Source organism: Lonchura striata, chromosome 3, assembly GCF_050655825.1.
Source record: "Lonchura striata isolate lonStrDom1 chromosome 3, ASM5065582v1, whole genome shotgun sequence".
Taxonomy (NCBI): Eukaryota; Metazoa; Chordata; class Aves; order Passeriformes; family Estrildidae; genus Lonchura; species Lonchura striata.
The window spans coordinates 114555105-114567239 of record NC_140705.1 but is presented as its reverse complement, the minus strand read 5'-3'; the positions used below and the strand labels follow the sequence as shown (position 1 = coordinate 114567239).

Below are 12135 nucleotides of genomic sequence, written 5' to 3'. Positions count from 1 at the left end.
TGTCTCTCCCATGTAGGAACACTGAAACAAGCCTGACTTTTGGTGGGCTTTAGTCCTTTATCTGTGACTCACACAGAAGGTGGGGATTAGAGGTCGACACACCTTGAACAAACCTCACAGAGAGACAGACTTTATCCAGAAATTACAGGAAAATACCCAAAAGCCCCAATGTACCCCACCACACTATATGGGGCAGGTAATAAGACTGTCATCTGAAATCAAGAAATGCTGAATGGCATCAGAATGGAGCTTTCTTTTAAGTTATAAAGATGCTCTCTATTGTAAATGCAGGTGAACCCGGTGGGAAGAAATGATGATGTCCGACTCCAGTTCAGAAGGCTGAATGATTTCTTTATTATAACTATGCTATAATTCATTAATATACTATTTAAAGGAGATACTAAAACTACATACTACTTGTTCTAACTACCATATCTAACTCACAACTCGTGACCCTGTTCTAGAAAGTCCAAATACAGGTGGATCTGATTGGCCATCAGGCTCAAACAAGCCTCACCAGAATCCAATCAAGCAATCACCCAGGTAAACAATTCTCCAAACACATTCCACATGGAAAAACAAGGAGCAGAAATAGAAATTGTTTTCTCTTTTTTCTGTGCTCCTCTATGAAAAATCCTGAGAGAGAGAGAAATGTGCTTGCCAGAGCTCTCCTAGAATTGGTGGTCAAAATTAACACCAAAGCCATTGTCTAGTCTATGTCCTATGAGTGGAAACTCAGTTGAAGTAAAATTATGTGCTCACAACTGCAAAAACTACTCAGAAGTTCCCTGAATCAATACAGCTGCTGAGGGAGCAGACAGTGTCCTCAGAGCAGAGGGCGATATCCCTGGGCACTCTACAATCTCTGCCCTTCAGTTTCACTATTCATCATCACCCACGAGCCCTTCAGATGACAGACCTGACTCTTTACTTTGATCTGGCTTCTAGGAAAAACAGGGTCAATGTGGCTGTTCTTATCTCAGGTTACTTTTGAACTCTTGGATCCAGTCGAACAGATTGTTAGGTAATGAGGTCAGAGCTCACCAGCCACTGTGCTGCTGGTAACAAAAGCTGCTACTGGACAGGGGAGACACCCTAGCTTGTAGAAAGCTAAGGAAGTGAGCTCAGCTCCTAAACACAGGAGGTTTTCCAGTGGAGACAAGTGCATAATTACTGCAATTGACACTTCTTGTTGTACCTCTATACCATATCAGGAGCTGGAAGATCCAAGCAAGAAGCCAGACTGACAGTTCTCCTGTGACTGTTTACTTCAAGTGAAACTGGAAGGATCTGTTGGAAATTCCCTGAAGGCTCAACAGCACAAGAACATGACATACCCCTGGCGGGTATTTATGTGTGTATAGAGGGACGAAGGTCCAGCTTAGGTGCATCATGAGAGATAAGTTACAGTGTGCTTCATGCCTACTCCCGAGTCACATAATGCTTTTGTTTTATTTTAGTCAATTGTGATGCAGAAGAGAGGAAATGAGGCCCCCCAGAGCCTTACATCAGCATCCACAGTGTTAAAATCTTGTACAGAACAAGAATAATACCATTAGCTCCTAAAAGGCTGTCATTCAAAGTGTGTTCAAGCAGCAGCAGATGCTAAGGAGGTAACCCAAGAAAGAGGGGAGGTATTATCACTCAGAGCACTGGAAGGCATGCTTCTGCACCAATTCTAGCAGGGGATCTCAAAGAAGAGAGGTGGGATTTGGTACAGAACTGTAAGAAAAATAATTCCTGCTCCTGCTTGTACTGAAAGATCCCCAACATTCACATTGTCAAATCTTTGCCACAGGAAACTAATTTTTGAAGAGAAAACCATTTTCTCCTGGAATCACAAAATTCTAAGGCATAGTATTAATACATAAACTGGCCAGCATGATTTCATGTTTAGTTTATAAGTGACACCTTAAAAAGTCAGATACCAGAAAAAGCAGGTCACAGCCACAATAAGGGGTTCATAAAAAAAGGGGAAAAAACAGAAGTCAATTTACTGGCATGTGGTACAGCAGAAAATAACATTTGGTTTTTGAAACTTCCTGTACCTCGGTGTTGACTGCAGCATGAAAAAGGCTTAAACCCCTTGTTACTGAAGGAGGAAACAAAAAGCATTACTTATGGCCAGGGAAGAGAAGGCGAAGAATGTTTTTGATTGTCTGCCTGACCCATTTTTTGTAATGTAGATGACTGCTTGCTGCTCATAAACTTCCCCTGTCGTGAAGTTATCAGAATAGAGCTTATGAATTTGGAGGAATCTGGGAGATACCTGCTTGACTGTGGGTGAGAAAGATAGGTAGATTAGCTTATAAATGAGAAAGACAGGTAAAATAGCTTACATGTTAACCCTAGAGTTGACCAGGAACCTGAGTCAACAATTAGTTATAGCTCAGTGATAGCTCAGTGCAAACTGTGAAAGGCATTAGCCCTGCAGTTACCACTGCTTGAAGATAGCCATGACCAGGAGGGGTACTTCAGTTTAAGTGGAACTGACCCTTCAGAGGGAAGTTTGCTGCTTTGAGTGATTGCCTTTGATGTGGCAAAACATGAAACACACAATGTCTTTTTATGTGGCCTGAAAGCTTTGGCAAATTTGGAGGAACTATAATACTCTTCATCTGATCCAGTAACACAGATGGAGAAATCAGTAAGTTTTAGGGTAACCAACCTCTTTTTTTTTCTCCAGTTAAGCAAGTATAGTCCCACAAGTATGCTAACCCTGGTCTGGCCTTGGTAGGAATAAGGATGGATAATACAGCTTTTAATGTGTTTTGCCTCTGCAGCTGAGCTGCACTACAGTTGCAATGCTGTACTGTGGTGTGCACACAAAGGACATGGCTCTAGGTGAAGGGATGATGATCATGCAAAAAGTGACTTGAGAATGCCAGGTGTCTTACATTTTATGGGATAGTGGACCGGTGAACAAGAGCTTTTCCTACAGCCTTCCTCTGCTTTTTGCTGCTTGCAGTGTTGTCAGCAAGCCTCACTGGTTTGGAGGGAGTGGAGATGAGTTGCCAATTGCTGTTTCTCATCTTGTGGGTTTGAAGAGCTGTTTCTCACTGACACTGGCCTGAAGCCTATAAACACTCATTCCTGGGGTAACCACAAGAGGATTTTCCAGAGCAAAGGCCACTAAAACACTGTCTGCAGTGCTTGGGGAAAGTTTCAGAATGGAAACTGAGATGGAGCCTGATATTCCATTTGTTTTAGTAACAGTGTCTTCAGCTGAGAAGGAAAATTCATGCAATTACTACATTTAAATATAGTGGTATTTTTTCTTGCTTTTAGTTCTGAGAACAAAGGACTAGTTCATGGTAAGGAGTGAATCCAAAACTCTGAAGTATAGACTACAAACTTTGGTTTAATAATTTCTGTTAATCATCAGAACAATCTTTGTAAATTCAAGCGTGTAAGAATCTATCTTTTCCATGTCTCCTTAGCATCCCTTCAGCCCACGTCCTGCATTAGCTTCTATTCACTCCACCGTTACTCGGCTTTGACGTACTAAATTAACTTCAAGCTCTTGCATAAGAAAGAAGGAAGTAGGCAGGCTCCCCTGTGGTGTGACAGTGGGAAAGAACCCAAAATACATAAACGTGAAAGTTCTGCTGTTTGTGAAGACAAACTATTTTTCTTCATGTTATGTATTAAGTATTTAAGATGGTTAGTTGGCAGGTACACATTATCTTCAATGATATGGAACTGTACAGCTTGTACCATCTGGCCCTGAGACTGTCAGCACTGAAAAATCTCACTGTGACAAAGCTGCAACAGTCAGAAAATGCATTTCCTTTCCCTCAGTTGACTCTCAGTAATCTGATCTTTGGTAAATGTCAAGTGTGGGGTTTAATTCTGAGTTTCCTGGCTCTCACGTACCTTCTGTTTTAACCAGCTTCAGACATGATGCTGGTACAGTTTTATCATGTGCTAACAACAAGACACTGATAAAGGGGAGCGTAGTACACACTTAGAGACTTGCCCTAAATACTACAGGCAAACTTAATCTTTTTGCTGATAACACAGTTCATAAGGAATAAAGATTACAACGGTGAAGGTGCCAGCACTGCAGGAACTCACTCTGGTGAGGGAGAGGAGGGAAACGAAGTTCAAAGATTTGGCTGCCCACCCAGTATGACAAATACAAACTGGTGAGCTGTGTGTGTTTGTTAATAAGTACTACAGCTTCCTTGGCAGTTCTGTTCGCTGGAGCTCCTTGCTTTTCCAGGAGCCAGTGGTGCTTCCCACTGCCAGAGCTTTTCTAGCAGCAGAGACCTGGCATGATCCAGTGGGCTGAAATCACAGAGATGGCTGCTTTCTGGATGCTGTAATATTGCATGTGCTCCCAGAGCTACATAAAGCAGACCTGCTGATGTTTTGAATTCCACAGCTCAGCTCCAGCTCCAATCCCTGTAAGGAAATGAAGGGCTGGGGTGCTGCCTTCTGGGTTACAGAGGGATGGGTAGCTCCTGGGGATGGGTAGCTCCTTGCCAGTCATATTCTGGGGACAGATATAACTGGCAAGAGGTAACCTAGCACTAGAGCAGGGCCCAGGGCGAGCCACAGTTCAAAGTGTCGCTAGGTTTTCATCTCCACTTGTGCAGTGAGCCCAAATGCCCAGAACTGTTCAGGAGACACTAAGGGCGGAGGCAGAGTCATTGCTGTGCCTGAAACACAGATCCAAAGGCTCTCCCTGGGGAGACCTTTCCCAGCTCAAGCCTGCAAGAAAAACAAAACTCTTTTGACAGCCACGGGACTTCACATTGATTTCCCTCCTTTTTATTGACTTCCTCCTAAGCACATCAGCTTGCCTTCAGTAACTCTGAAGTTCAAAGCCTGTTGGAAAAAACTCCCAGCTGTTTCCCAGTCTCTCTGGCAGCTCGTGTGCCAAAGAGCCCAGGCAGCTCTCCTCTGGCAGCAGTTCTCCCCGGCAGCCTTCCTCCCGACTGGGCCCAGACGGTGCCAGGGCACCTTGACCTCCGCCCTGGCACGTCTGGCGCTGCGCTACGTTCTGCGGGCCGGAGCAGCACCCAGCGCTTGTCCGCGACATCCCTGCAGCCCTGCTGAAGACACTCAGCATGTCAGCGTCGGTCCCCGGTAAATGTCCTTGTCGCCACGCCTCTTGTGCGTGTGGCAGCACGCACCGATCGCGCCGGGTGCCGAAGCGATGGGATACCCCAAACAGCGTGGTTTGTATCCCGCGCCTGCTGAAACTCCTGGTGGGAGCACATGGACGTCCTCGGTGCGCATCGCCTCCATCAGCTCCGCAGGCCCTGGGAGGACAGCTGGCAGCTTATGTCCCGCGTGGGAATTGTGTTGGTTCTTTCTCAGCCCGCGCTATGATGTCTGCACCCTGCTCATCCCTGCTCAGAGCCTGGCCAGGCCGCACCTTTGCAGGGCAGTGTACAGCGGCCAAGCGCTGAGCAGCCCGAGACAGCATCCGCTGTGCCAGGCACGGGATAGCGCCGCTGCCTACCCCGCCGAGACCTCTCCGAACCCAGAGAGAGAAACCCAGGGAGAGAAACCCGAGCCAGAAGCGTGCGAGGAGAACCCGGCCGGGCACGTTTGGACATCCGCCCGCCCTTCGCACACGCAGCCCGCGGGGCGGTGCCGCTCCCGGCTCCCTTCCGGCGCCGCTTCCCCTCGCCCAGCCCCGCCGGTCCCGCCTGCCGCAGCCGTGAGGCTGCTGCCCGCTTCCCCTCGCCCAGCCCCGCCGGTCCCGCCTGCCGCAGCCGTGAGGCTGCTGCCCGCTTCCCCTCGCCCAGCCCCGCCGGTCCCGCCTGCCGCAGCCGTGAGGCTGCTGCCCGCTTCCCCTCGCCCAGCCCCGCCGGTCCCGCCTGCCGCCGGCCGTGAGGCTGCTGCCCGCTTCCCCTCGCCCAGCCCCGCCGGTCCCGCCTGCCGCAGCCGTGAGGCTGCTGCCCGCTTCCCCTCGCCCAGCCCCGCCGCTCCCGCCTGCCGCGGCCGTGAGGCTGCTGCCCGCTTCCTCTCGCCCTTGGGCGGCCCCGGGCGGGAGCGCCCTCGCTGGCCCGGCAGCAGCGGGGGGACCGAGGCGCGGCTGTGCCGGTGCGGCCGGCCCGGGCAGCCCTGCCGCGCTTTTGACTCCCCGTGTTTCCGCTGCCTCCTCCCCGAGCTCCGCTGCCCTGGGGCTGCTTTTCCCCTCGGAAGGTGGCGGGGTTCTCCGGGCTCGCACCGCCCTGTGTCACTCGTGTTGTGCTGCCCTGCCAGGGGAGCGGTGTCTGAAATAACGCGTGATTGCTGCCTGAAGGAAAGGGGAAAGAAACGAGGCCGGGAGGAAGAGAACGCTCTCGCCTGCTGAGCAGGGCAGCTGGTAAGGCCGGTGCATCACATATCTTGTATCCACCACATTCTGCAGCAATGCCAGCCTGTGCAGGACAGGCCTTTGGGACACATCCGGTGAGGGTGGCCCGGAAAAACATCCGCTTTCTGCCTGAAAGTGTGCCTCCCCTGGTTGTTCACTGAAAATAATTGAGGTAATGGCCAAGGAAACGGGATTTGCGTTTTGTGAGCCTGTGTTGTACTCTACAGGGTGGGTTTTGTGGCCCTCTTAAAGCACATTTCCTGGTTGAGGTTTGACAAAACCGGCTGTTGACGCCAAGATACCGCTAGATAAACCTGTTGACGAAATACCAACTCTCCACAAGAGGGAGGGAAGGCTGCCAGCTATTACTTCTCTGCTTGATGGGTTTTGAACAAACAGCCCATCTGGCAGCTTCTTGTAAAGTAAATCTTGCCTTTACTTCTAGGAAGTACCAGCCACTGCTGTCAAGAGGTTCAAGGGCATAACTAGATGTGCTCTTTCTGATTCCTAGAAGAAACTCTTCCTCTGTACCAGACCCAGCAAACAGTGGCATATGTGATGACTGGCTAACATATGCACTTTGAAAGGTCACCCTGTCCATCTGCCAGATCAGCTGGCCCAAAGCATCTGACTGACCTGTTTGTTTCATTCCAGCAGTCTGGGGCTGACAATCCATGAAGGAAGAATAAGGGAATCCTGAAGCAGCAACAGACTGTTTGCTCCTGGACTTTGTCCAGAGGGACTGTTTGCACATCAGTGCTCTCTCTTACCAGGTATGGCACAGAGGAAATAGTGAAGCTCCTTCATTTGTCTGAAGGCCCAGGGCTGAGCCTTTTCTCACAAACACTATGAGTTGTGTCTCACCATCAGCTTTGGGGGTAGGACTAAAGGGAGCTATTCCAGAGGAAAACTATTATTTTTTAATACTGTTTTGTTTTATCTGAGTCTGATCAAAACCTAGTTGCACATGGTGTTAGTCGTGTTGTGGCAAAACAAGGAGGGGGAGTGGCACATGCAGCTGGCAGAGACATCCAAGGCTGCTGCTGCTCCCATCAGTGACAGCCTTAAGCTGCTGTGGTATCACAGCAACAGCTCCTGTTGCTGTAATTTGCCATTTGCCCTTGGAGGGATAGAATTCATTTGACTTGTGGTGTGTATTTTTGGGGTTTTTCCAGACCAGTGGAGGGTATAGGTAGTTTAGTTCTCTAAATACTATTCTACTTTAAAGTAGCACACATCATAAACACAATATTTGAGGAAAGTTTTTCCTTTTCTGTGTTCCTTATGCACAGATTATTTATATTTTGGTGCATGAAGAGCAATAGATGAGAAGTTTCCTTCTGTTGGGGGAAGTTGGTTGTGCACTTTGTTTTGTTTTTAACCTTCCACTGCCTTTTTTCCTGGAATCTTTCTGTGAGTGCACAGACCTTTTCCCTCCAAGGCAAGGCAGCTGCTTGTCTCTGGTATCACAGCCATCATCTCCCCTCTCCTCCTCAGTGAGTTGGCCAGCATTTTGCAAAGGTCAGAGGTGTATCTTAGGTAAAAGTTTACTCAGCACAGAAGCTGAGTAAGGAATTATGTTATTTTTTTTAAATCTGCCTTGGAGATATTTCTTTTTCAGTACTAATGCATTCTGAGGATTTCCTTGCCCACTGTGGCTCTTGCATTCCTTACTGATTATACCCCCAAAACAAGAATTTGTGGTCTTCATTTTATAGAAAAGAAGATAAACATGAGCCTGCAGGGCCACAGGCCATTGCTTGACCACCAGATCTGGATCCTCTGTCTTGTCACTCTTACTCCACCAAGTTTTACTCATTTCACTTCTCTTCTGCCCCAGACACTCGTGTGACTGTGCTTGGAGCTGCTGGACTGGAACGCTTCAGACCTATCCTCTCCAAAGGAGCTGCCCATTCACTGTAACCCTTGGTGTGGAGCAGGGTGGCACCAGCCCTGTCTTGCTGTGTGTTCTTTCCCTCTGTGGTGGTGAACTGGTTGAGGAAGCTTTTTGATAAAAAGGTGTTGGGATGAGGGGATGCTTCAACCAAAGCTTTCCAAAGTGCTGAGCACCAATTATTTAACACAGCTCCTCTGGCATCTCCTGCCAGGAAGTCTTTGCCATCCCTGTGAGATTGAGGCTACCAAGTTTTAAAATGCTTTTTCTTTCTGCTAGTGAACATAAGCCAGGAGGGATGGTTTAACCTGAGACTTGTAGCAGCAAGGGACCCTGTAGAAAGTGTTTCCTTTTAAATGGCACACAGAGGGCACCCTGAAGGGAATATGCTCCATGGCTTCCTAGTGTTGGGGCCTGAGGCTGTACTTCTGGGAAGCCTCTAGGAAAGCCAGATTTATTGTGATCTCCTAGTTATCCTTCTTAAGGCTGAAGGCTGTTATCTATGGGGCTTGCTGTTGTTCGTTCTTTACACCTCTAAATTAGTTTTTATTTTCTTAATTGAAGTAGGATTATACTAAAGCAGGTCCTGTCATCTCATAAAGCAGTACAAAAATTCCAGATTATTTGTTCTGACTTCTTCTTAGATTTTCATGCGCCAAAAACCCAGCTGAGTCTCATTTCTGTCTGCAGTGGGACCATGGAAGAAAAGGAGACGTCACCGAGTCTCACCTCAGAGAGCAGCATATTGGACCTCCCCTCTGTTTGTGACCTAGCAGAGCCCTTTCTGCCTCCACACAGCTCTGAAAACAGCCAGGAGCTTTATCCTTCTGGGGATGTTTTTCCCTCCCCACCCACAGGTAACAGCTTCTGCTTCTCCACATGCTCTTTCTTTAGCCAGTGCTTCATCTGTGTAGGCAGTGTGTTGCTTGGCTGAGTCACTGCAGTCTGATACTGCCTGTCATAAACCCCAGTTTTACCAGAACTGCAGTCTGCTCCAGCTGGACACATACAGTGGGAACTGTGGGTTGATGGGACACAGGAGAAGAGCTCAGAGGATGCTGTCAGCTGCTAATGTTCTGTAATACTCTTCGTGTTTAATGTGTTCTCATAAGGACAACTAATATGTCCCTAAGACATCAGGAGTAAACACTGTCACAAATTAGCATAGTCAGTAGGAAGAATTTTTAAACTTTTCCCTTTGTTTTTCATGTGCTCATCATGAGCTCATCATGAGCTCAGGCCTCATTACGCCATTATTTTAATAATAATAATAACAATAATAGTAATAATAACAGAGTCTTTGCTTGTGCTAATGACATTAGTGTGGTGATATCGTTTTGGGTCAGCCACTACTCCAGATGATTAGAAGTAATGGTATAAATTGTTTATCTGAGAAGATAAGGGACAGCTGGCAAGAAATGTGAGATCAAAATGTGCTGGCTCAGTGGCACTTCTTGCCATATATTCATGCTGGCTGGAATGAGGGTTCTAGTGATTATATTTAGTACTGGGGGGGAAATAAGTTCTAGCCAACAAATAATGTGTGGAGAGGATTTGTCAAGACACCTGAGTAGGCAGAACATTACTGACAACATTTCTTGTTGATTTAGAATCTTAAGTAGTGTAAAAGTAGGGTTTGGCTCCTCTTCTTACTCTAAAGTGCTTTTCTGTGGCTTGCTTCCAAGAAATTAGCTTGACATTCAACAGGTGAGTTTCTTTCAGTGGGAATGTCACTGTTTTTGTGCCAGACAGGTAAGTGGAATCTACCAACTGATCTCACTCAGCTGATGTTGACTGATTTCCTGTGCAGTTGCCTTCAGCTCTAGGTGTGGGACATCCAGAACTGTAATGGAATCTGCCAACAGCAGAGAGCAAGCCTTGCTTTGGTTTTTTACCAGACAGGGAAGTCACATCTCTTATGTTAGTAATGCTGGGAATCCTCTGGTGCTAACCTCTGCTTTAAAGCACAACACATATCACATTCCATCCATGATCCACGTTGCACTAGAGCAATATCATGTCTGGTTTGAGGTTTTGCTTTATTTTTATGTGTAAGAGTAGTGACCAGCACTGCAAGGAATGTCCTGAGCCAGCCTTTTCCACTGGCATGGGAGAGGAGGATGGAGAGGCTGCTCTGGTAGAGAAACAGGCTGGAAAGCAATTGTCTGCTCAGGTTTCACAAGCCCTGTGTGGAAGGTGTGAAGCAATCCTGGGAGCTGTGAGGCAGCTCCTGGGATGTGTTGCTCAAACACCATTTAGTGTGGCTCAGGGCAAGTGGCCTGGATTGCTGTGCTGAATGGGACACATGGGATAACTGCGCGGGCGCTCCGCTGTCCCAGGAATGTCTGAGGCTTAGTGGGGAGGACACATGCGGAAATGACAGTGCTGGGGAAGTGTTTGTGGTGCCTGTGTGGAGCAGGCAGCTGAGGATCAGCACCAAGGTATGCTGAGAGGCCACATCCTGCCTCCTGGCTGTCCCCAGCACCCCCTGATGCCAGTGGGGATTCCAGGTGTGCTGAGGAGGGCAGGTGAGGCCCATGAACCCTTCCCTTCATTGCTTGTTGTCAAGACTGCTCACAACTGAAACCACTTAGCAATAACTGTGGGACACCCCCTGTGCTTCTGGAGTGAAATAATCCAAGTGTCACAGGATAACCAGTTCATGCTCTGACCATCTTGGCTCTTTTCTCTTCACAACGGCATCAAGCCAATATACATACACATTGAAACTCTCTCTTGATGCAACTTCAACATTCCAACCCATTGAGTTTGGTCACTGTGGCAGAAGAGACAGGAAGATGGTTTTAGAAACAGTCTGCCCATGTCAGATATTCTTGGAAAAGCAGGTTCTGTCAAATGTTGCTTCTTTGTCTTGTCAGGAGGCATTGAGAACTGCTGCTGTGGCACTGCGTGGGAAGAGTGGGAGTGGCTGTGGGTTGCAGCCCCACAGTATGGCCAACAGACTGGGGCTTGGGCAGGATGGATGAGGATCTTCCTTAGTGATTCAAAAGCATTTCCAAAAGGCCTATAGGTCTCTGGGAATGTGGCAGCTTCCTTAGGAATGAAACAGACTGACAGGACAGGCTGTGTTTTCTGCCATCTGCCACATGAACTGGACTGAGACTGACTGACCTACCACACCATCCGTGCTTCAGGAGATGGAAATGGTGCCTGAGGCACCAGTAACAGGTTTTATTAGTCTAGAGAGGCTCCATCACTTCTAATAGCAGAAGGTAGTACTCATTAGCCATGAATACAGGGCCTTCAGAAAGCAAGTATCCCCAGGCAAGGGAAGAGTAGTCCTGTAGGAATATTACTAAATCTCTTAAGTGGTTTATAAATTAGTGGTTTGATGATTGGTGTGGAAGTGAGGATTCTGCTCTTGCAACAGGCTTTCATACCTTTAGCTTATTGTCATAGTGAGTTCAAGTGTCTAAGTGGTGATAGAAAATTAAATGGGATCAGTAAACACTTCAGTATTCTTCATCTTTTTTAATCCAATACTAGAAGAGAATTTTTTAAAATTTAATTTTTTATCTTTTTTTAAATCTGCATCATTCAGTTGCTCAATACACCAGGAAAACCTTACCACTTCCTCTGGATTAAGAAAAACTGCCAGCAAAAGTTCTTACTTGGCAGGCAGCACTGAAGTGTATGTGTGGGAAAGCCTTAAATCAGGGCACTGAACCAGAGATTACCAGGGACAGTGGAAAAATACTGTTTACCTGGAAAAATTGCAACCTCAGGAAGTGTTAGAGAATAATCAACAGTTGTGCTCTACAAATTGGTAGAGCACAGGGTTCTGGGCTCTGCCTGTGCTCTGTGCTCAGGCACAACTGGATTTGCCAGTGCAGCCTGGAGAAATTCTGCTAAATTTGGAAGCAGCCTTTGAGAGTTCAGCTGTGGAATCATGCCTGGGAGACTG

The 12135-nt window shown here is 47.5% G+C and overlaps 1 protein-coding gene across 18 annotated transcripts in view; it reads left to right on the top strand.

Annotated features, from left to right (window-relative positions):
- The window catches only part of SHLD1 (shieldin complex subunit 1), a 62717-nt gene that overhangs the window by 19229 nt on the left and 31353 nt on the right, over window positions 1-12135 (top strand). For 2 of the 18 annotated variants that reach the window (XM_085577265.1, XM_085577267.1), the window contains 3 exons: window positions 6971-7089; window positions 8157-8335; window positions 8901-9067. In XM_085577265.1, coding sequence (XP_085433391.1) covers window positions 8908-9067 — 160 coding nt within the window. In that variant the 5' untranslated portion in view covers window positions 6971-7089; window positions 8157-8335; window positions 8901-8907. Of the gene's footprint in view, window positions 1-1200; window positions 6326-6970; window positions 9068-12135 lie in introns of those variants that run through there. The other 16 variants (XM_085577268.1, XM_085577269.1, XM_085577264.1 and 13 more) reach the window with 15 other exon arrangements.